The sequence below is a fragment of the Gavialis gangeticus genome, unplaced genomic scaffold (genome assembly GCF_001723915.1).
Source record: "Gavialis gangeticus isolate Ggan-Ray unplaced genomic scaffold, GavGan_comp1, whole genome shotgun sequence".
NCBI lineage: Eukaryota > Metazoa > Chordata > Crocodylia > Gavialidae > Gavialis > Gavialis gangeticus.
In genome coordinates, this window is record NW_017729034.1 from 55,393,895 (window position 1) to 55,410,801 (window position 16,907).

At 39.2% G+C, this 16,907-nt stretch overlaps 1 protein-coding gene across 1 annotated transcript in view; it reads right to left on the reverse strand.

Annotated features, from left to right (window-relative positions):
* DISC1 (disrupted in schizophrenia 1) overlaps window positions 1-16,907 on the reverse strand; it is a 483,854-nt gene that overhangs the window by 295,966 nt on the left and 170,981 nt on the right. The window contains exons 7-8 of the mRNA XM_019527173.1: window positions 7,211-7,265; window positions 829-931 (exon numbers count right to left, since the gene is read on the reverse strand). Coding sequence (XP_019382718.1) covers window positions 829-931; window positions 7,211-7,265 — 158 coding nt within the window. The remainder of the gene's footprint in view (window positions 1-828; window positions 932-7,210; window positions 7,266-16,907) is intronic.

Sequence of the window (16,907 nt, forward strand, 5' to 3'; positions counted from 1 at the left end):
TTTTGTTTGATCCTGATGATTGTACTTAAATCTTACATTACTTATATCTGGCAAACAGCATGTGTGCTCCCACGATAACGCATCATTTAAAAAAATTTGTTTTAATCAGTTCTAAAAGGCACCTATATATAGCAGTATATATTTTATGCATATAAGAAGCAAAATACCTAAGGCTATAGGTAACTCTGTCACATAAACTAGTCATTAGCTTATTCCTTTAATTTGATGTAAGGAAGAAATACCTTTTCTGCTTGAACCCGTGCCCTCCTCCTCTTGGGCTCAGTAACAGGTGCTTAATGGGGAGGTATCTACTTACACAAATGGAAAGGACCGGCTAAATTAAAAAAGCCAGTTCTAAGTCAAAAACAGAACTATGCTTAGTATTTTTCGCCTTAATAAATAGCACAGCAATCCCAAATAAGTGGCATGAAAAGCTGTTATGAATCAGGCTCTGTATTCACATTTCACTGTTTTACTTGTTGTAAATAATATGTGTGAGTGCTCTAAGGGCCAAATTGCTCTGTTGCTGCCAAAATTAGTAGTTTAATGATCTGAATAGCAGAAGCTGCCAATTATTATATTCCATTTTAAAGTGCAATTTAAAACCAATACATGTAATTATAATATCTTTTGTATAAGTTTATTATGGCCCTTCTAAAACAAAATAGCCATAAACACTTAACTTATGAAAGTCAAGAAAGCTACTGATAGCTTATTTATTCATTTGGACTACTGTGAAGAGAGCTGGAACACTCCGGATGACTATTTCACCTCCCCATCACCAAACATTTTCTATAATGCAGTCATTCTCCCCACATAAAAACTTACCTGACACAGCAAGCATTTTGGCTTCAAGTAGAGCTGGTAGTTGGGTTTCAATATCACTCACTTTCCTCCTTAAAGTACTGCAGAGTTTTTGACTGGTACAAACCTAGATTGAGGCAGACAGCCATGATATATAATTCATTCATGTAAAAATATCGGGCAATTTAAATGGGGCTTCAAATTGTCTTGGTTTATAGACATGACATAACATTCTAAAACAAGATAGCAAACCTTAATAAAAAGTGATCTGTGATATTTCTATAAAGACTCAGAGCAAAATTCAATTGCTTTGCTATGCATTCTATTATAAAAATTAGAAAAGATTAATGCTATTCTTTGCTACCCACAAGAGAGAACTAATGCAGAATGTTTCAGTAGTATATATTGAGACTGCATACAAGAGAAAGGCTTTCCATTATGAACTTTGCTCCAATGTCCCATTTTTCAATAATGCTGCATGGTAACCAATGGAATTCAAGTAAATGGGGGTTTGGAATTTAAAATTCACTAACACAGACAGTATTGGGAATTTACTTATGAAATATACTGTCTCCAACCACTTGGCTGCAATTACCAGATTCTGGTCTTTTACTACAGGTGGGCAATGAATGTCACCTATACTATTAGTTCAAGAATCTATAGTGTTTAGAGTTCATTAGATGCTGTTGGATCAGTGTGCAACACTAGCATTGTGAGGAAAGTCTTCTGGGTTCAAAACCTTCAGTAGATCTGTCCATAAAACTGGAAAACAGGTAAGAAAGAAAGCAAAGGAGAACAGTTCATGGAGTAAGAGCTGGAAAGATCAGGAAAGGACTGTGGAAACAAATACAAAGGGAAATGTATGTTACTGTTTCTGAACCATGCTAAATTCCATGTAGAATCCTTACCTTTTCTGACAATTCTCATAAATTTCAGAGCTCGTCACTACCCACAGACATTAGAACTCCCAAAAGGGGAAAAAGCCTCTCCTACTACACTCTTCTAGAAAGAAATTGTACCAGCCTGGCAGCTGACACCTTTGTTTTAAGGACAGTCATCAATCATTTGCTTAAAATTGTAGCTTACACTTGGAAAAAATATAACAGTGGATGGAAACAAGTATCAAACAATAGTAAAAATTGTACTAAAACATCTTTGATAAGACTAGATTCGAGCTGCTGTGTCAAGAAAAGCTTGTTTGCCTTTTATAGCCTTGATAATCCATGTTCCTCAATAACAAGTGGTGATGAAATATGTTGCATATAGAAAGAGACAAAAACTCCACTGATGTCTGTTATATAAGGTCCTGTAAATTATTCCCTTCTACCTGAATTATGCTTCAGACCCTGGCACTGTAAGAATATAATTAGATATATCCTAGAGACTTATGTTAACTATATAACATTAACTATAATATGTAGATCTTATTACATTTATTTATAATATCCCATTATTTTAAATAAAAGCATCTGTTAATCATAATTGATTCAGCTATTCCTTTAGTCAACAAAACTATCCTTCAAGCTGTCACTATTAATATATAACCTCTCTGAATAGTCCTATTAAATTGTAATGCTGATAGTTCTAGTCACTGCTGTATATAATTTAGCTTTGTTCAGTCTCTAGATAGTCCACATTATTTTCTGCTCTAATTTATCCAATAATTTTCTCATGATGGTGAGGAACTATAATAGTCAGATAAATGTGCCTAAGAAAACTGAGGGTTTTCTTATTCTCAAAACTGAATAAAATGTAATATTTTCACTGATTTCTTTCTAAATGGCGCTCTCTCTCTACGGACACTGGATGGCTCAGGGGATTGGTAATTAAACAAGGAATCTCCCACCTCAAGGAAGTCAGCATGAATATGTCCCATGCTGGTAGTAACTTAACATCATTACCATGGGACAGCTGTTTGGTAATTATGTGAAATGAGTTGGTAGATTTAATCAGGTTCCTAGTGAACAGTGTGTCCACATCACAAACTCCACCATCAGAACTGATGCTGATTGGCCCTCTTGTTACCAGCCGAAGTAGAGGCACAATGGAATATATGGAAACTCAGTTATTTCTTAAGATGCTTTCTGTAAAACAGGAGTAAGGCACATTGTTGAGGCTCTCACACTACCTGTGCTTTACCTGTCCTTCCACTTTTCCACTGACCATCAACCCCATCACTATCAAAAGGGATCTTTCAACAAATGAAAGAGAAGGGGGAAAGAAAATACTAAGGTAGCTTTATCTTGGCTGATAACAACTACATGTTAATAGTCATAATCTTTAAATCCCCATGGGCACTTGTAGACAACATGGGGGTTTAATTCTCTCTAAACTGAAGCAGTGTTTTTTTTTAAAACACCGCTTCAATTTAGGGTGAAGAGTCAGGGCCCGATCCTTACCCGCCACTCCAATGGTGGAGAGGGAAGCACCAGGCTCTGTGCAGCTCAGGGGCTGTGCTAGCAGACTGTGCAGGCAGCCCAGCAGCATAAAAGGCAGGCTCCACAGAAGGAGGGAAAAAAAAGCAGCGAGCCTGATCTCCCCCGCAACCTGCCTGCCTGCCTGCCTGAGCTGTGCAGGGGCCCGGTGCTTCCCTCCGCAGCTGTGGTGCCCCCCAGGACTAGCCGAGCTGGGTGCCTGTGGGTGGGTGCCATCGGGGGGAGCCATTGCTGCCACAGAGGGAAACACCAGTCCTCCGCACCCTGCAGCTCAGGGACTGCTCTGCCCGCCAGCAGCTCACTCTCCCCTCCCCACCATTGCAGAGGCAGGTAAGGATTGGGCTCCAACATGGGTGTACATGAGGCAAGATAACTAACCCTTTGAATATTGTCAGTGCAGGATGGATGGGTATTTTTTTAAATGAATGTATAGATATATAGATATATATATAGATATAGATATCTGAGAAATGCAAAGGATATATCTATCTATATATACACACAACTATATAGATAAAGATATTCTTTGCATTTCTCAGATTCACCTTTCCAAAGATAATTTAATCCTACAGATGAACCCTGCAAACTAGCGCTTACATCAGTAACTAAACACAATCCCAATGCAGAAGCTGAAAACCATGCAAGTAAGAATTTGTAGGATCTAGCCCAAAGAAAGAAAATACTGACACAATACTGACAAAACTGCATCTCTTCCATGTGTGATGTTAATTCACAGCGGCAGAAATGTAGTTGGAAATGTAGTTGTGGGGGCTAGAACACTAAAATTAACTCATCCTTTCAAAACTACCATGCTGTCTTCAGCATTTCCTGTAATGACTACTTAGAAAAACAGAGATATAAAGACTGTCTATGTCTGAAGCAAAGGGCAGAACCTCTGTCAGTGTCATAATCTAAGTAACGCAGTAAAATATCACTGCTTGATATCAAAGTCCTGTATTCATTCTTGAGGGAAGGACGTGGGTGGGGAAGGCTGTTCACTTTACTATGCTAGCTTTGGCTTTTGCTGCCTCAACTCAAAAATGACATTGAAGAAATAAAAAAGGTAAAGAATGGCAATGTAAATATTAAAGGCCTGGGGAAAGGAAGCAGTTGTCAGGAAGGAGAAGAGATTTCTCCTTATGATGAAGAAGGTAAAAAGACCTATAATGTTCTTTACTCTGCTCTCCTTCACACTGCCCCCCCTCACCCTCCATCTCCTGGAGCACATGTAAAAGTACCCATAGAAAATGTGGGTTGGAAGGGACTTCAGGAGGTCATTCAGTCCAACCTCCTGCTCAAAACAGGACCATCCCCAACTAGATCATCCCAGCCAAGGCTTTGTCTAGCCAGGCTTTAAAAACCTCCAAGGATGGAGCTTCCACCACCTCTCTGGGTTCCAGTGCTTTACTGCCTTGTGAGAAAATTCTTCCTAATTTCTCTCCGAAACTTCCCTTGCTGCAACTTGAGACCATTGCTCCTTGTTCTATCCTCTGCCACCACTGAGAACAGGATTAGATATCTATATCTATATCTACACCTGTACCTTTATATTGTTAGACATTTTTTAGTTTTATTTAGAGAGAGAAAGAGAGAGACAGAGAGAGATTGGACTAATATTTGAAGTTACCACAAGGTTTCCCAGAGTGTGAACAGTGCTCATCTCCATGGGAAGCATGAAGGACTGGCTGGGTAAGGTAGAGAGTAGAAAAACCTCTCAATTGTTATCCTAAATTTTTAAGCTTTCATTTAAAAAAAATGAAGTCTGTTATCCACATGTCTACTCATTAAAAGATATTAAAATAGAGAGCAAGGAAGTATGGTATTGTCATATAATGAAGGTATACACCAGCACTTCCCATGCATGTGTCTATGCAAGTAAGGGAGCAGGAATGCAGTGATAAAGGGCACTGACAGAAGTGACAGTTTGTCATGAGACTGGGCCCCTGAACCACTCTACAGCCATGTACTGACAGAAATGCATGGTTGCAAAACTCTTAAAAATACCCAATCATTTGACAATCTGAACTCTCCGAAATAGAGAGTTCATTAATGTCTGTCAGCAAGTCCTGGGAGCTGAAGGTGCTGCAATCCATCTGCCCCACCCTCCAGTATAGGCTGAGCAAACCCCAAACCAAGCTCCCTCTGTTCCCTTCCCACTTCCCATTCTGAAGATGGCACCAGAGCTGGGAAGCGGAAGGGGCAGGGCTAGAGGAGCGTGGCTTCAGACATGTAGCCTCTCCGAACTGGAGCTCAATCCCCCAAACCCTCCCCACTATGGAGGGAGCACTGTAATTTATGGCGCTTCCTGTAAAGTGCCATAAATTACAGCAGGGAGAGATGAGATTTATAGTCTTTTTACAACTCATGACAGAGCTGTTAGACAGGCAGTGTATGATTGGTTCAAATTTCTTAAAATGGGACTTAAGCTTCCAAAGGTTTCAAAATGCTGAATTACAGATAGAGGGGTGGAGACAGCTAGAAGTGTAACCTTAACATTTCAGGATATAAACAGATTTTTGGTCAAGATCAAGAAGGTAATTTTCTCTCCTACTATATAGCATTACAGAATTATGGGCATAAAAAATAATTCAAATCTCTCGTCAAAACATCTACAACTGGCCACTGTCAGAACAAAACTCGCATAATGTTCCATTCTTATATATGCAACTTCTATAACCGTTCTAGTGGTTGGAGACTGTAGAAGAAGAAATTGAAAGTCAGACGGGAACTAAATGAAAGCAACAGCATCCATGATGAAAATACAGGTATATTGCAAGTCTCACAATACTTTGGAATTCAATTTGAAACCATCAGGAACCAAAACTCCCTACAAAAATCTGCAAGTTACTACATGTCTTAGTAACTGTAAAAATGGATAGTGTACATACTGTTTATACCCACACTGAGTATGACAGTGGGCACAAACAAACTTTTGTACATATCAAGTATGCATTCACATGCCCAAACCATACAAGAAAATGTATAAATGGTTTTTTGAATAACCCATTGCTTATTTCTTGGATAGAGTTTCAAAAAATTAGTCTTCTACACGTGTCATTTAAGGCACCTGTGTTCAAAAATGAGCACAAACTACTGTGATGGACTACTAGAAATACAATGGAACCAGGACCCCTATCTCACACAATACCTTTGAAAATCCCACCTGTCATGGATCAAGCAGCTATACCACTATGTATTATACAAATGTGTGAGCCATGTGATAACCAAGCCCCCACTTCTGTAAGCTATACGTGGCATTATTTTTACTACAGATGTTAGTAATGGGATATCTTGCCTGCTTAAATTTAAGCACATGCATAAGTATTTTCAAGAATCAAGGCCTCCAAAGGGATGATATAAAAATGAAGGTCAGTACAGCGGAACATAGAAATGCAATACAATCCACCGGCGTCAAGAAAATTATGACGCATTACATGAATGTGTCTAGTGTTTTACTCTGCTGAGATTAAAAAGGAATTTCCCATAATCACCCCTCAACTTGATTACATTTCCACCAACATAAATTCCAAATAATTACTCTGCCTTTAGAAGATTTATTCTGGAATTACACCTGCAAAACAGGTATGAGGATAAGCCCCTCTACCCTGAGAATGAAGACATTCAATTGTTATCAGAGTTCACTTTCATTTCATAAAGCTGACAGCTCTTTTCTAAACTGAGGCCAACAGATTGGATTCCTGAGTGAACATGAGCCAAGAAATGTTACATTTAATGCACTGCTCCACCTGCTTCCTTTGGCAGACACACATGCATTTATACTGCCTTCACCAGGTTTAAATTTCCCTTTTTTAAATAGATGTTTAAGGATATTTACACATGAAGCAAAAAATCATTCAGGAGAAATCCATATATTTCAGCCTTTCAAAATACTAAATATTACATTAAAAAAGTAAAGCATTATCTTAGTCTCTTCAACGTACTGAAAAGAATGCTAATTGACATTTACTTACTTTGGCAGCAGTTTCTTTAATGGACATGCTGAGTGACTGTTCTTTTTCCTGAAGGCTATAAGGATTAAAATAAAATAAAAATGTTGACCTTCTCTACTAAATCATGCTCTGTTACACAACACACTTTTTCATATAGAGGCACAAAGGTTTCTAAATTATTCATCCCAGTATGAAGGGCCAATTTCAAGATAAAATTCCTATTTGGTTCAAATTCTCATTCAGTCTTTATAATCAATAACATTAACATGTGAATCATCAAAATGGAAAATCACCCCTCTTCCCCCCGCAACCTCATTCTAGCCTCATTTTTAATTAAACAATATATTGAGTCAAATCTAAGGCATGGATTTTTCCCCCCATTCAACATGGGTGGGGGGAAACCCCTGTCTTGGATTTGAGTACCAGCCCAGGGCAGGCAGCTGGGGCTCCATGGGGGAAGCAAGTGGCAAGGGGCAGGTGGGGAGGTGGGGCAAGAGGAAGACTGCCTCCTTTGTCTCCCCCTAGTTTTGCATTCTTTGTTGCTTGCCACTCTGGTGCAACAGTGGAGAGGAGTTTGCTTACTTCTATACTTTGAGAAGCACAGTAAAACTAGTCAGCAGTCCGCTTTACCTGCTGATTTTAATTTACTATATAAATGAAAATATTATTTCTATTACTCCTACTTAGTAATTATACAGCAGCAGTGCCTAGGAGCGCAGGCTAGGGACCAGGACAACAAAGTGATGGACCATTCACAAACATATGACTGCCCCAAAAATTGTGTAATAAAATCACTGTATTTTCTTGCATATAACTATTGTTTTTTACTTAAAAACCATTGCTGGAAATTGCAGCATACATTATATGCAAGAAATACAGTAAAAGCAGTTTTTACCTTACTAGACAAAGGTAAAAGTAAAATCTGCACATGACTGCAAAACAATGGGTAGGCTCAGCTGCTGCTTCTCAGGAACTTACTACAAGTGAGAAGTACAAATACAAAGAAAAGATATTTTTCCCTACATTCTGCCTTTCAAAAATAAGGTTCGTTTTATTCCAGGGTATGCTATATGCTAGGAAATATAGTATCTTATTGTAGTCATGTTTCTAACACTGGTAGAAAATACGTGAAACCCATCAACCTGTCTTCACTAAAAAAAAATATGAAAATATTTCTATTTTGGTTCAGCAGTGTAATACAAGACCAAATATTTGGCCCGTGCTATTCAACTGAACACTCAAGCCTTGCAGGTACAACCGACATGTACACAACACTGAGAGGCCTACTAAATTGGGGCATGCATCAATGAATAGCCAGTGATATAGGCTACAGTGGCCGCATCTACACAAGATGCTGATTGTGCAATCATTACTGCACAGTCATTTAGTACTTCTATAAACAAGTAACCGGAGTTAGTGCACAGTATCATTGCCAAACAGGTTTTAGGTAACACTGACTGCGCAGTAACTGGTTACTACTGCACAACAACATTGTATCATGCTTCCTGCCATGTTATGCTACTTGCACAGTAGTAACAAGCTACTACTCAGTCAGTGTCTCATGTAGAAGAGGCAAGTATATACTATATTCTGAACGTGTAGTGTGAAAAAACCTTGGGGGGAGGGACTATTCAGGCAGCAAAGCCAAACACTCAAAAGTTAGAAAATGTCAAAAATGCAAGCTTCATTTGACCCCTTACCTCATTGGTACATTAGTGGACTATTTAATTACATGATCACACACTCACTACTATACTTTTTATAAACCTGACTCATTCAGCACACACTACAGATGGCAGTCACTTCATAAGCAGCAAATTAATATTTCATTTTACAATGTGTGGCCCAATTCCTTACTTAAAGCACTTGAGTGCTTCACAAAAATTCCTCATTTTATGTAAAAGCTATTAAGTCACAGATTCACAAACTTGAAGATCCCACAATAATTTTGAGTGCTTATTTTGTCTTTCTTAGCCTGATCTTTCTGAAAGCGTAGTAGGAATAGTGCTTTATGTGTTCAAAGCATAGCTTTCAGTGCCTTCACTTGCAGTCAAATCCCAAGCACTCTTGTAAATCTTAGATCCCAGGTGTCTTAAGCTTGCTACCTAGAAAATGAGGAACACTGTTAATGACTTCCTGTAAACATGTGGTTTAAGTATCCTGCCCAGACTGATATAGAGGCTCTGTAGCAGAGGCAGGGACAGAATCCAGCTACCTGAAGTGTCAAACCATTCCTTCCTCTCCTGCAACTCCATCTCATTCACCATCTAATCAGAGAGGTGTCAACTGTGTGTTTGCTGGCATTCTTGCTGCCACTTCCAGGGAATGAAAGCCCCTTGGAGGGGTGAAGCTGAGGGGCTCCCCACTGCCCATGAATTTAAATCATTGCTCCCAGCAGCCCAGCTAGGGCTGCCAGGCATGGGGAATCAAAGCCTCCTGGCAGGCAGACTCGAGGGGCTCCACACACAAGGTAATTTAAACTTCCACATCTAACAGCCCTGACATGTACAGAGATTTAAATTTCCCAGTGAAGGAAGCTCCCCAACTTTCCCTGCTCCAGATCAGGGCAGCTTTGGGTTGTTTGGAGAGCTGCAGCTGCCATATGGACTGGTGTTGACAATCAGCTGACTGTTGGCACTGGCCCCCAGGACAGCCCTGGGACAGCAGGAGACTCAGGGCTGCCCAAGGCCAGAGGGGACAATCAGCTGACTGTCAGCTCTGGGCTGGTTAGAGACCCAGGGCTGTCAGGGGCTGATTCTGCATTGAGCCCAAGATAGCCATGGTGTGTGAACACACCATGCATTCAATTTAAGGCACTGTACAAACCTATCACAAAAATGTTCTGTATCAGGGGTTGTGAACTAGGGGTACACATTCTATATTATATATGGATGGCAGTCCCACATCTTTCAGTGTCTATACACATGCTGCAGGGTGGGGTGGGGAGGGGGCGCACTTGAATTAGTGCCCGCAGCATCATGTGTATTCAGCATCCCACACTTCAAAATTGTCATGGGGGCGCTGTAACTAAAGCTTGTTCAATGAGCTGCTGGAGTGTACTAATTAGCACAGCAGACTTTATTACCTGTTCTGACACATGCTAATTAGCACACATAGGAGCAGAAGTCCATCACGTGCATAGGCGCCCTTTGTGACTGGTTTCCTATTTTATGGAGCCTTAAATTGACACAATTGACACATTAATCATGAATGTAACAAGTGCCAGGGAATTGTGTATCACTACCTCAAGTGCCTAGAAATGTAGTAACAATAATAAAAGTATCTCACAGCAAATACAGCACTCCAGGATTGATGTACAGTATTATGTATATAAATTCAGCTGTTTGCTGACTCTTCTCATTCCTGAGCTATTCTACAACCATTCATTGATGATGCAAATCTACTGCAGAACAGAATTAGGAAGGTACTTACAGAAAGACCAATAATATATGATCTACCTCTTCACTGCTCAACTCAGCAACATTATAAAAGAAGATTACCTCCCATATTTATATTTGCCCTAGAACTCTTGGCAATAGTTACAAGCTGATACAAATTTCTGGGACATTTAAATAGCAGAGAATAGATGCAAGGTAATGGTAAAAACTACAGGAACAGACATTTACAAAAAAAAAACAGTGAAGATTGCAGTGTAGTGAAAAGGTCCCATGATCCGCCAAGATGCAGCAGCAATGAGCTCTATATGAGCAAATTTCTCCATCAAAATCCTTGCACCACAACTGAAATGATATATAATATCATTATATGATATTATATATCATTGTATAATATATACAACTGGGTCCACTAAACTATGAATTGCCTTTTTACCAGGCAAAATTTAATCCAAAGTAATTTATTTCCACAGGGTTTCGTGCTCCCAGATTGTACCAAAAAGAAATAACAAAAACTTTTATCATCAAGAGAAAAGAAAAATATCCAATTCGTGTGACAAGACAGCCAAGACCTTCAGCTACTGAACTAAAGACCCTAGGTACATTAGCCATGACAGCCTGGAGCTTCACACGGGCTAAACTGCTTTCAGTATCTGAGCTAGCTCATTTAAAACTAGCTCAGGTATCTCTGCTTTACACCATATAGACATATCCTAAGATAGAAAGATAGCTAAAGCAGACGGCATAGGTGGCAGAGTATTTATAATGTTCCTCTATCAAAGTTCTAAAAAGTTCTGTAGGTTGGAACCTTTCCTATACATAGACAACATGACTAAAGTACTTGCAGTTGAAATTATGCTATTTTCACCTTCTTGTGCCTCTTAGATGGATGCCAAAGGGGATGAAACAGTTAGTACTTCTTTTTGCAGCTACTGGATAGTTCTCAATCACTTTAAGTATATAATAATCATCATTTGAGCTGGTCATGTTACATAAAAAGAACTGGAGACAGCAGGCAAGCAGTGTGCATAATTGAATAAATAACAGGTGACTGCCCCAATTGTTCTGTAATAGAGTTTTAAAATACAACTGTAAAAACCCAAAATCTAATAAAATGTGAAGTATGGTTATAGCCAGAAAAGTAAATTTATAAAATAGTCCTTTTAGTAGATGTTTTTGTGTGTACACACACAAAAAATCAAGTTTACTTATTATTTCACTGAAAACAAATGCAATTCTATCTCTTTTTAGTCATTTGTACAGCCAGTACAGATATGGAAAAAATAGGATTTTTTTTCTGGCTTCCATTTCTGTAAAAACACTGCAAGCTATGTTCTATCTGTGGAATCTATGGGCATTTATACACATGCTCCATAAGTGTGGGGGGAATTGAAGCAGCTCCAAAAGCTTCTCATGTATCCGTATCCCTGAGCTTAAGAGTGGCAGTGGGGGTGCTTTAACTAAAGCTTGTCGAATGAGCTTTAATTAAAGTGCCCCTGCTGCCATTTTTTAGCACAAAGACACTGATACAAGAAACGCCGAAGTCTGCTGGAGCGCAATAATTACCATGTTCCAGCAAACTTGATTAATTGAGTAATTACAGTGTGTCGTGTATAGGCGCCCTTTTTTACTAGTGCTGATTGATAAGCCAGGAAAAAGCCACCTAAATGTTCAGGTCCAATACTGAGTTGGCAGAGAAATTAAAGGAACACTCTTTTTTAAAATCAAAACATTAGTATTATAAAATGGAATCCTATAATGCCATTTCATTGTTCAGCATACAACTACATGTTTAGAGAATTAATACTATAAATTAAAATTAATCTGAGAAATACAGTTTTGTTATGTTGAATATAAAACATAAGATCTATCTAGGAAAAAAATAACATTGGTCACCCAAGATGAAGGACGCTGTTTAAGAAAGGTGAATTTAGAGTGACACATTTTTAAATTATATGGTTGGAAATTTGCACTAAAAACAGTGAACACCATTTCTGACAAAACACCTAATAGGCCCCCAAAGGCTTTAAACAAACTATTGGAACAACGTACCCTTCCATAATCTAAACCACAAAAAAATTTGCTGTTTTTTATTTGTTTTTGTGTTTGTAGACAAATACAATTCCCATTCAAAACTAACTATAATTCACTTTGGTGGTATTTTATCAAGCGGCTTATTAAAGCATACATCCAAGCACCATAGCTGGAAGCATGAATGAACAAATCTGGTGTACAAACTATAAACTATCTTTCACCAAAAGGTGTTCATATCCAAGTCATTCCTTTCCTCCAGTTTCTGTACTCCACCCTGTGCCAGAAAGAAACAAGTTATAAAGAAAAATATCCAACTTGGATGGTAAGACTACTAAGATTATTAGGTATGGAATATAACAACCAAAGTGAAACACTAGATACTGACTCTGATCTTGTAACAGGGGTTTTTAATAACACCTGACTTTTCAAGTGATTGGAACCAGGAACTCTCAAATCTCTTTTTACAAGTACTCCCATGTATCCTACCTTTATTACAAGCGTAACACTCTGGGCCCCTCTAGATGTTCAGGTGAAGGCATGATAGGATCTGATTCACGATCCTCAGTCACATGTATGGCAGGAGGTATGACAGTGGGTCTCAACAACATGCCTTATTACTAGTGCAGGGGGCAGGGTGGATAAAAATCAACTATTTAAGAGAAATGATTTTTTGATTTAAATCAGATTTGAATTGTATTTATTTTTGTTAAAATACTTTTAAAAAAATAAACTTATATAAAGATGGTTTTAATTTAAGATGTGTTAAAGCTCAAAGATATAATCATGGAATAGGGAACATAACTTCTAATTATATACTATTTGAGACAATATATTCATGTAACTTTTTACAAGTTTATAAATAGGTCACAACAAGCCAAACCATGGACTATATTAGGGGCCCAATCTCATGGGTTTCCCAGAGGCTCCTCTACAGACTAGTAAAGGTTAAACCAAACCACTCTACCCAATGGGACTCAGCGCTTAGTCTAGAAGATCCCATTAAACATTTCTGTGGTGCTTAGTCTCTGTTCTCAAACAGTGGATTTTTGTCTCCAGAGATCATAGGCAGACAAGGTTCTTTGGGTAAATGATCTTTTATTACACCAACTAAATAGTTAGAAACAGTTTTTTGCAAGTTTGAGGGCACAAATGCCATTCTTCAGGCATAAGGAGAGTTTTTTGTCTCTAGAGATAACATCCTTATTAACAACAATATATGGAGATGAGAGATAACAGACCTGATTACCTACCCATCAGCCCTATTCAGTGACGTACTGTGGGTCTCTGGTGCCCGGGGCCAATGCTTGTATTTGTCCCCCCTCCCTTCCCATCCATGGCCGACTGCTGAGAGGGGATAGGGGGTCCCCCAGCAGCCAACTGCTGAGCCCAGAAATGCTGGCGATGAAATCAGAAGTGCTGCTGGTCCCTGTCCCCTCCCAATCAGAACGCCACTGGGCCTATTGTCTCCCTGCAAGTTTATGTACACACAGTCAAGCCCTTACCTTTCTCTAAAAGTGCAAAGTTTCAAGAAGTTAAATGAATACAGGATATCAAACAACAAGAATGCACTTTTTGTAGAAAACAATGATTCAATCAAGGCTTCCTGACAGATTATTTAAATTGTGATTTAAATCAAATCTGCCCTGGCAGTGGGATCCCGGGATCACCAGCAGTGGGGCTCACAGCCATGGCAGCACATGGTGCACCCCAGAGCTGGGAGCCCTGTCAGCTACAGGGGCACACTTGGCCACACATTCAATTAACAGCATGATAAGAACACGCCACAAAATCATTCCACATTTTTTGTGGAATAACTTTGTGTCTTATTCCTTGTTTTATCATGCCATTAAGGCCAGAGACAGAAATTATACATAAACTGGTATAAGTGATTGGGAACTGGTTCAAATGTGTACCACAACAGAAGTTCAGTGCACATAAGACAGTTTCAAAATGGCAAAAAACAGTTTAAGATAAACCTGGATGGATGTAGTATCAGACTTAACCCATTTAGATTAAGTCAGTTTACTGAACTTCTGTCCAGATCCCCTCCAGGTTCAAGTTAACTCACAGTGCCCCAGCATCCCAGGATGCTTTGTACCTCCCCCACAAACCCCACTCCCTCATAGGGTGGGTAAGCTAGCCTTGGCCTAAGCTGTCTGCTCCAGCCCAGCAGGGAGGCATGCTCTAGTGCCCCCTAGCTTCTTGCCTGGGCCACTGCAGGCATGTGGCTGCATTTCTGGAATCAAAAGTTAATGTCTGTTCACTAGCTTATCAGTTCAATCTATGCAGCTCACACTAACCTTCAAAGATTTAATCGAGTCAGCCTCAGGCTTTTTGACTGCTGTACTTGGCCTAATTGACTGAACATGTGGCTGGGTCACAACTTAAGGCATGATAAACTGGTTAATCATGTCATAAATGTAACATGTAGATGGGGCCTGTATTATCTTAGAAGCTCAATTACTCCTTCTGTTTGGGAAGAAAGGCAAATATCTTTATAGGGGTCTTTAATTTAACAATAAGCTCCAGATGAACCGGCTGGCCCATAATGATCACGTATTACCTCACCCTTCTATGGCAGAACAGCTCATAAGGAACTTGATTGCTTGCCAGCTGGTGCTCATACAAAGCCTCTATAGCCTATCAGCTGATTATTAAAAAACTTTTTGATATCTAAACAGAATAACTCTAATGCAGAGAATGTAACGCTGTTACCCAGCTGATGGAAGGACTAGAATAAAACAAAAACTGAAGAACATATTTAGCTGACAATGTAGCATGGGCGACTGGTAGGGGGTGCACGTGCCCCCCCGATGGCCAACACTGATGCTGTCGGTAGGGCTGGTGCCCCCCCTGACAGCTGCCACCAGCAGTGTCTTCTGCAGGTGCCCCCCCAGATTTCTGAGGCACCAGTCACTCATGCAATGTAGGGAAATCTTGGCATTTATGCAACTGTCAGAAATCTATACTTGGCATGTAATTTCTTCAGCTCATGAAAATAGCGATATAGTTTTTAAATTTAAAGCGCCAGCAACAGACATAGACACATTCTGAGAGTTTAAATAAGGATATAGGAAAATAAAACCAGCATAGATTTGCAGAATATATTTGGAAGCTACACTTTATATCCACTAGATCAGGCTAAGAAAAAACAAGGTAAGGAATTAGCTTTACTAGATTATGAATGAAATAATATGCCAGTGAACACATATGAGTCAGCCACAAAATTACAGGAGGACATGGGAATGCTTGCTATTTATAATATGGGCCTGACTTAATACTTAAGAGCAAGCTGTGGGAAAACTTTAAAGAACCAAATGTTTTAGTATATTCAGGCAAACCAGTGCTCTGTTAACACCTTTTAAAACTCACATCTTAAAGGAACACACAAAAAATAAAAAATGTTTTGGGTGCATGCTGAGTTGAGTTGAGAAATCACCAAAAAATATTTTGCACTACGTTTGGTGGAGGTTCCTAAAAGATGATGATGCATTTGAAATCAAGGGAGAAGATGGTGCAGACAATCTGTTTTATGTTTCTTGCTTGGCTACATACTTCCTGTGGGACCTTTAAATGCCACCAAACACCATGATGTAGCAGTGGATACTTAACAGATCTTATATTGATTATTTTGAGTAACTTCTCAATCATTCTGTTGCATGAGGAATGCACCTGGCCCTGCACATATGAAAACTAAAAAAATATAATATGAAGAGAACCACATTCCAGTAATGAAATCCTATTTCCGATTTTCTTTTCTCTGATTTTGTCTGCAATCTCATATTTACATATTAAGGTATTGTGTGCAGAAGCTTAGCATACTAAGGAAAAAAACACTGCGAACAAATAATAGAAAGCCAATACAAGATAATCTCCTTATTCTTGAGAGTCATAAATGAATTAGCCTTTTCTATCTGTGTGATTACATGAAGTAATAAAATACACATATACTATTGTGGTAAAAGACTTCTACAGAATGTAAATTAAAGTAAACAGGAAGTGAATATTCTGAAGGATGTCAGGCTCAGATATACAGCAATGCATCCACATCTATCTATCTAAGGATAGATCAATCAATCATCATTGGCAGCCATCGGTCTTGGGAGACCACCGAAATTGTGCCCTTGGTGCGTTACTGGGTACCACCACCACTTCTTTAGTAGCTGAAAAGTCCAATGCGTGACTAGCAGATCTCTCTCTCTCTCACTCTGTGTGTGTGTGTGTGTGTGTGTGTGTGTGTGTGTGTGTGTGTGTGTGTGTGTGTGTGTGCGCGCGCGCGCGCGCACGCG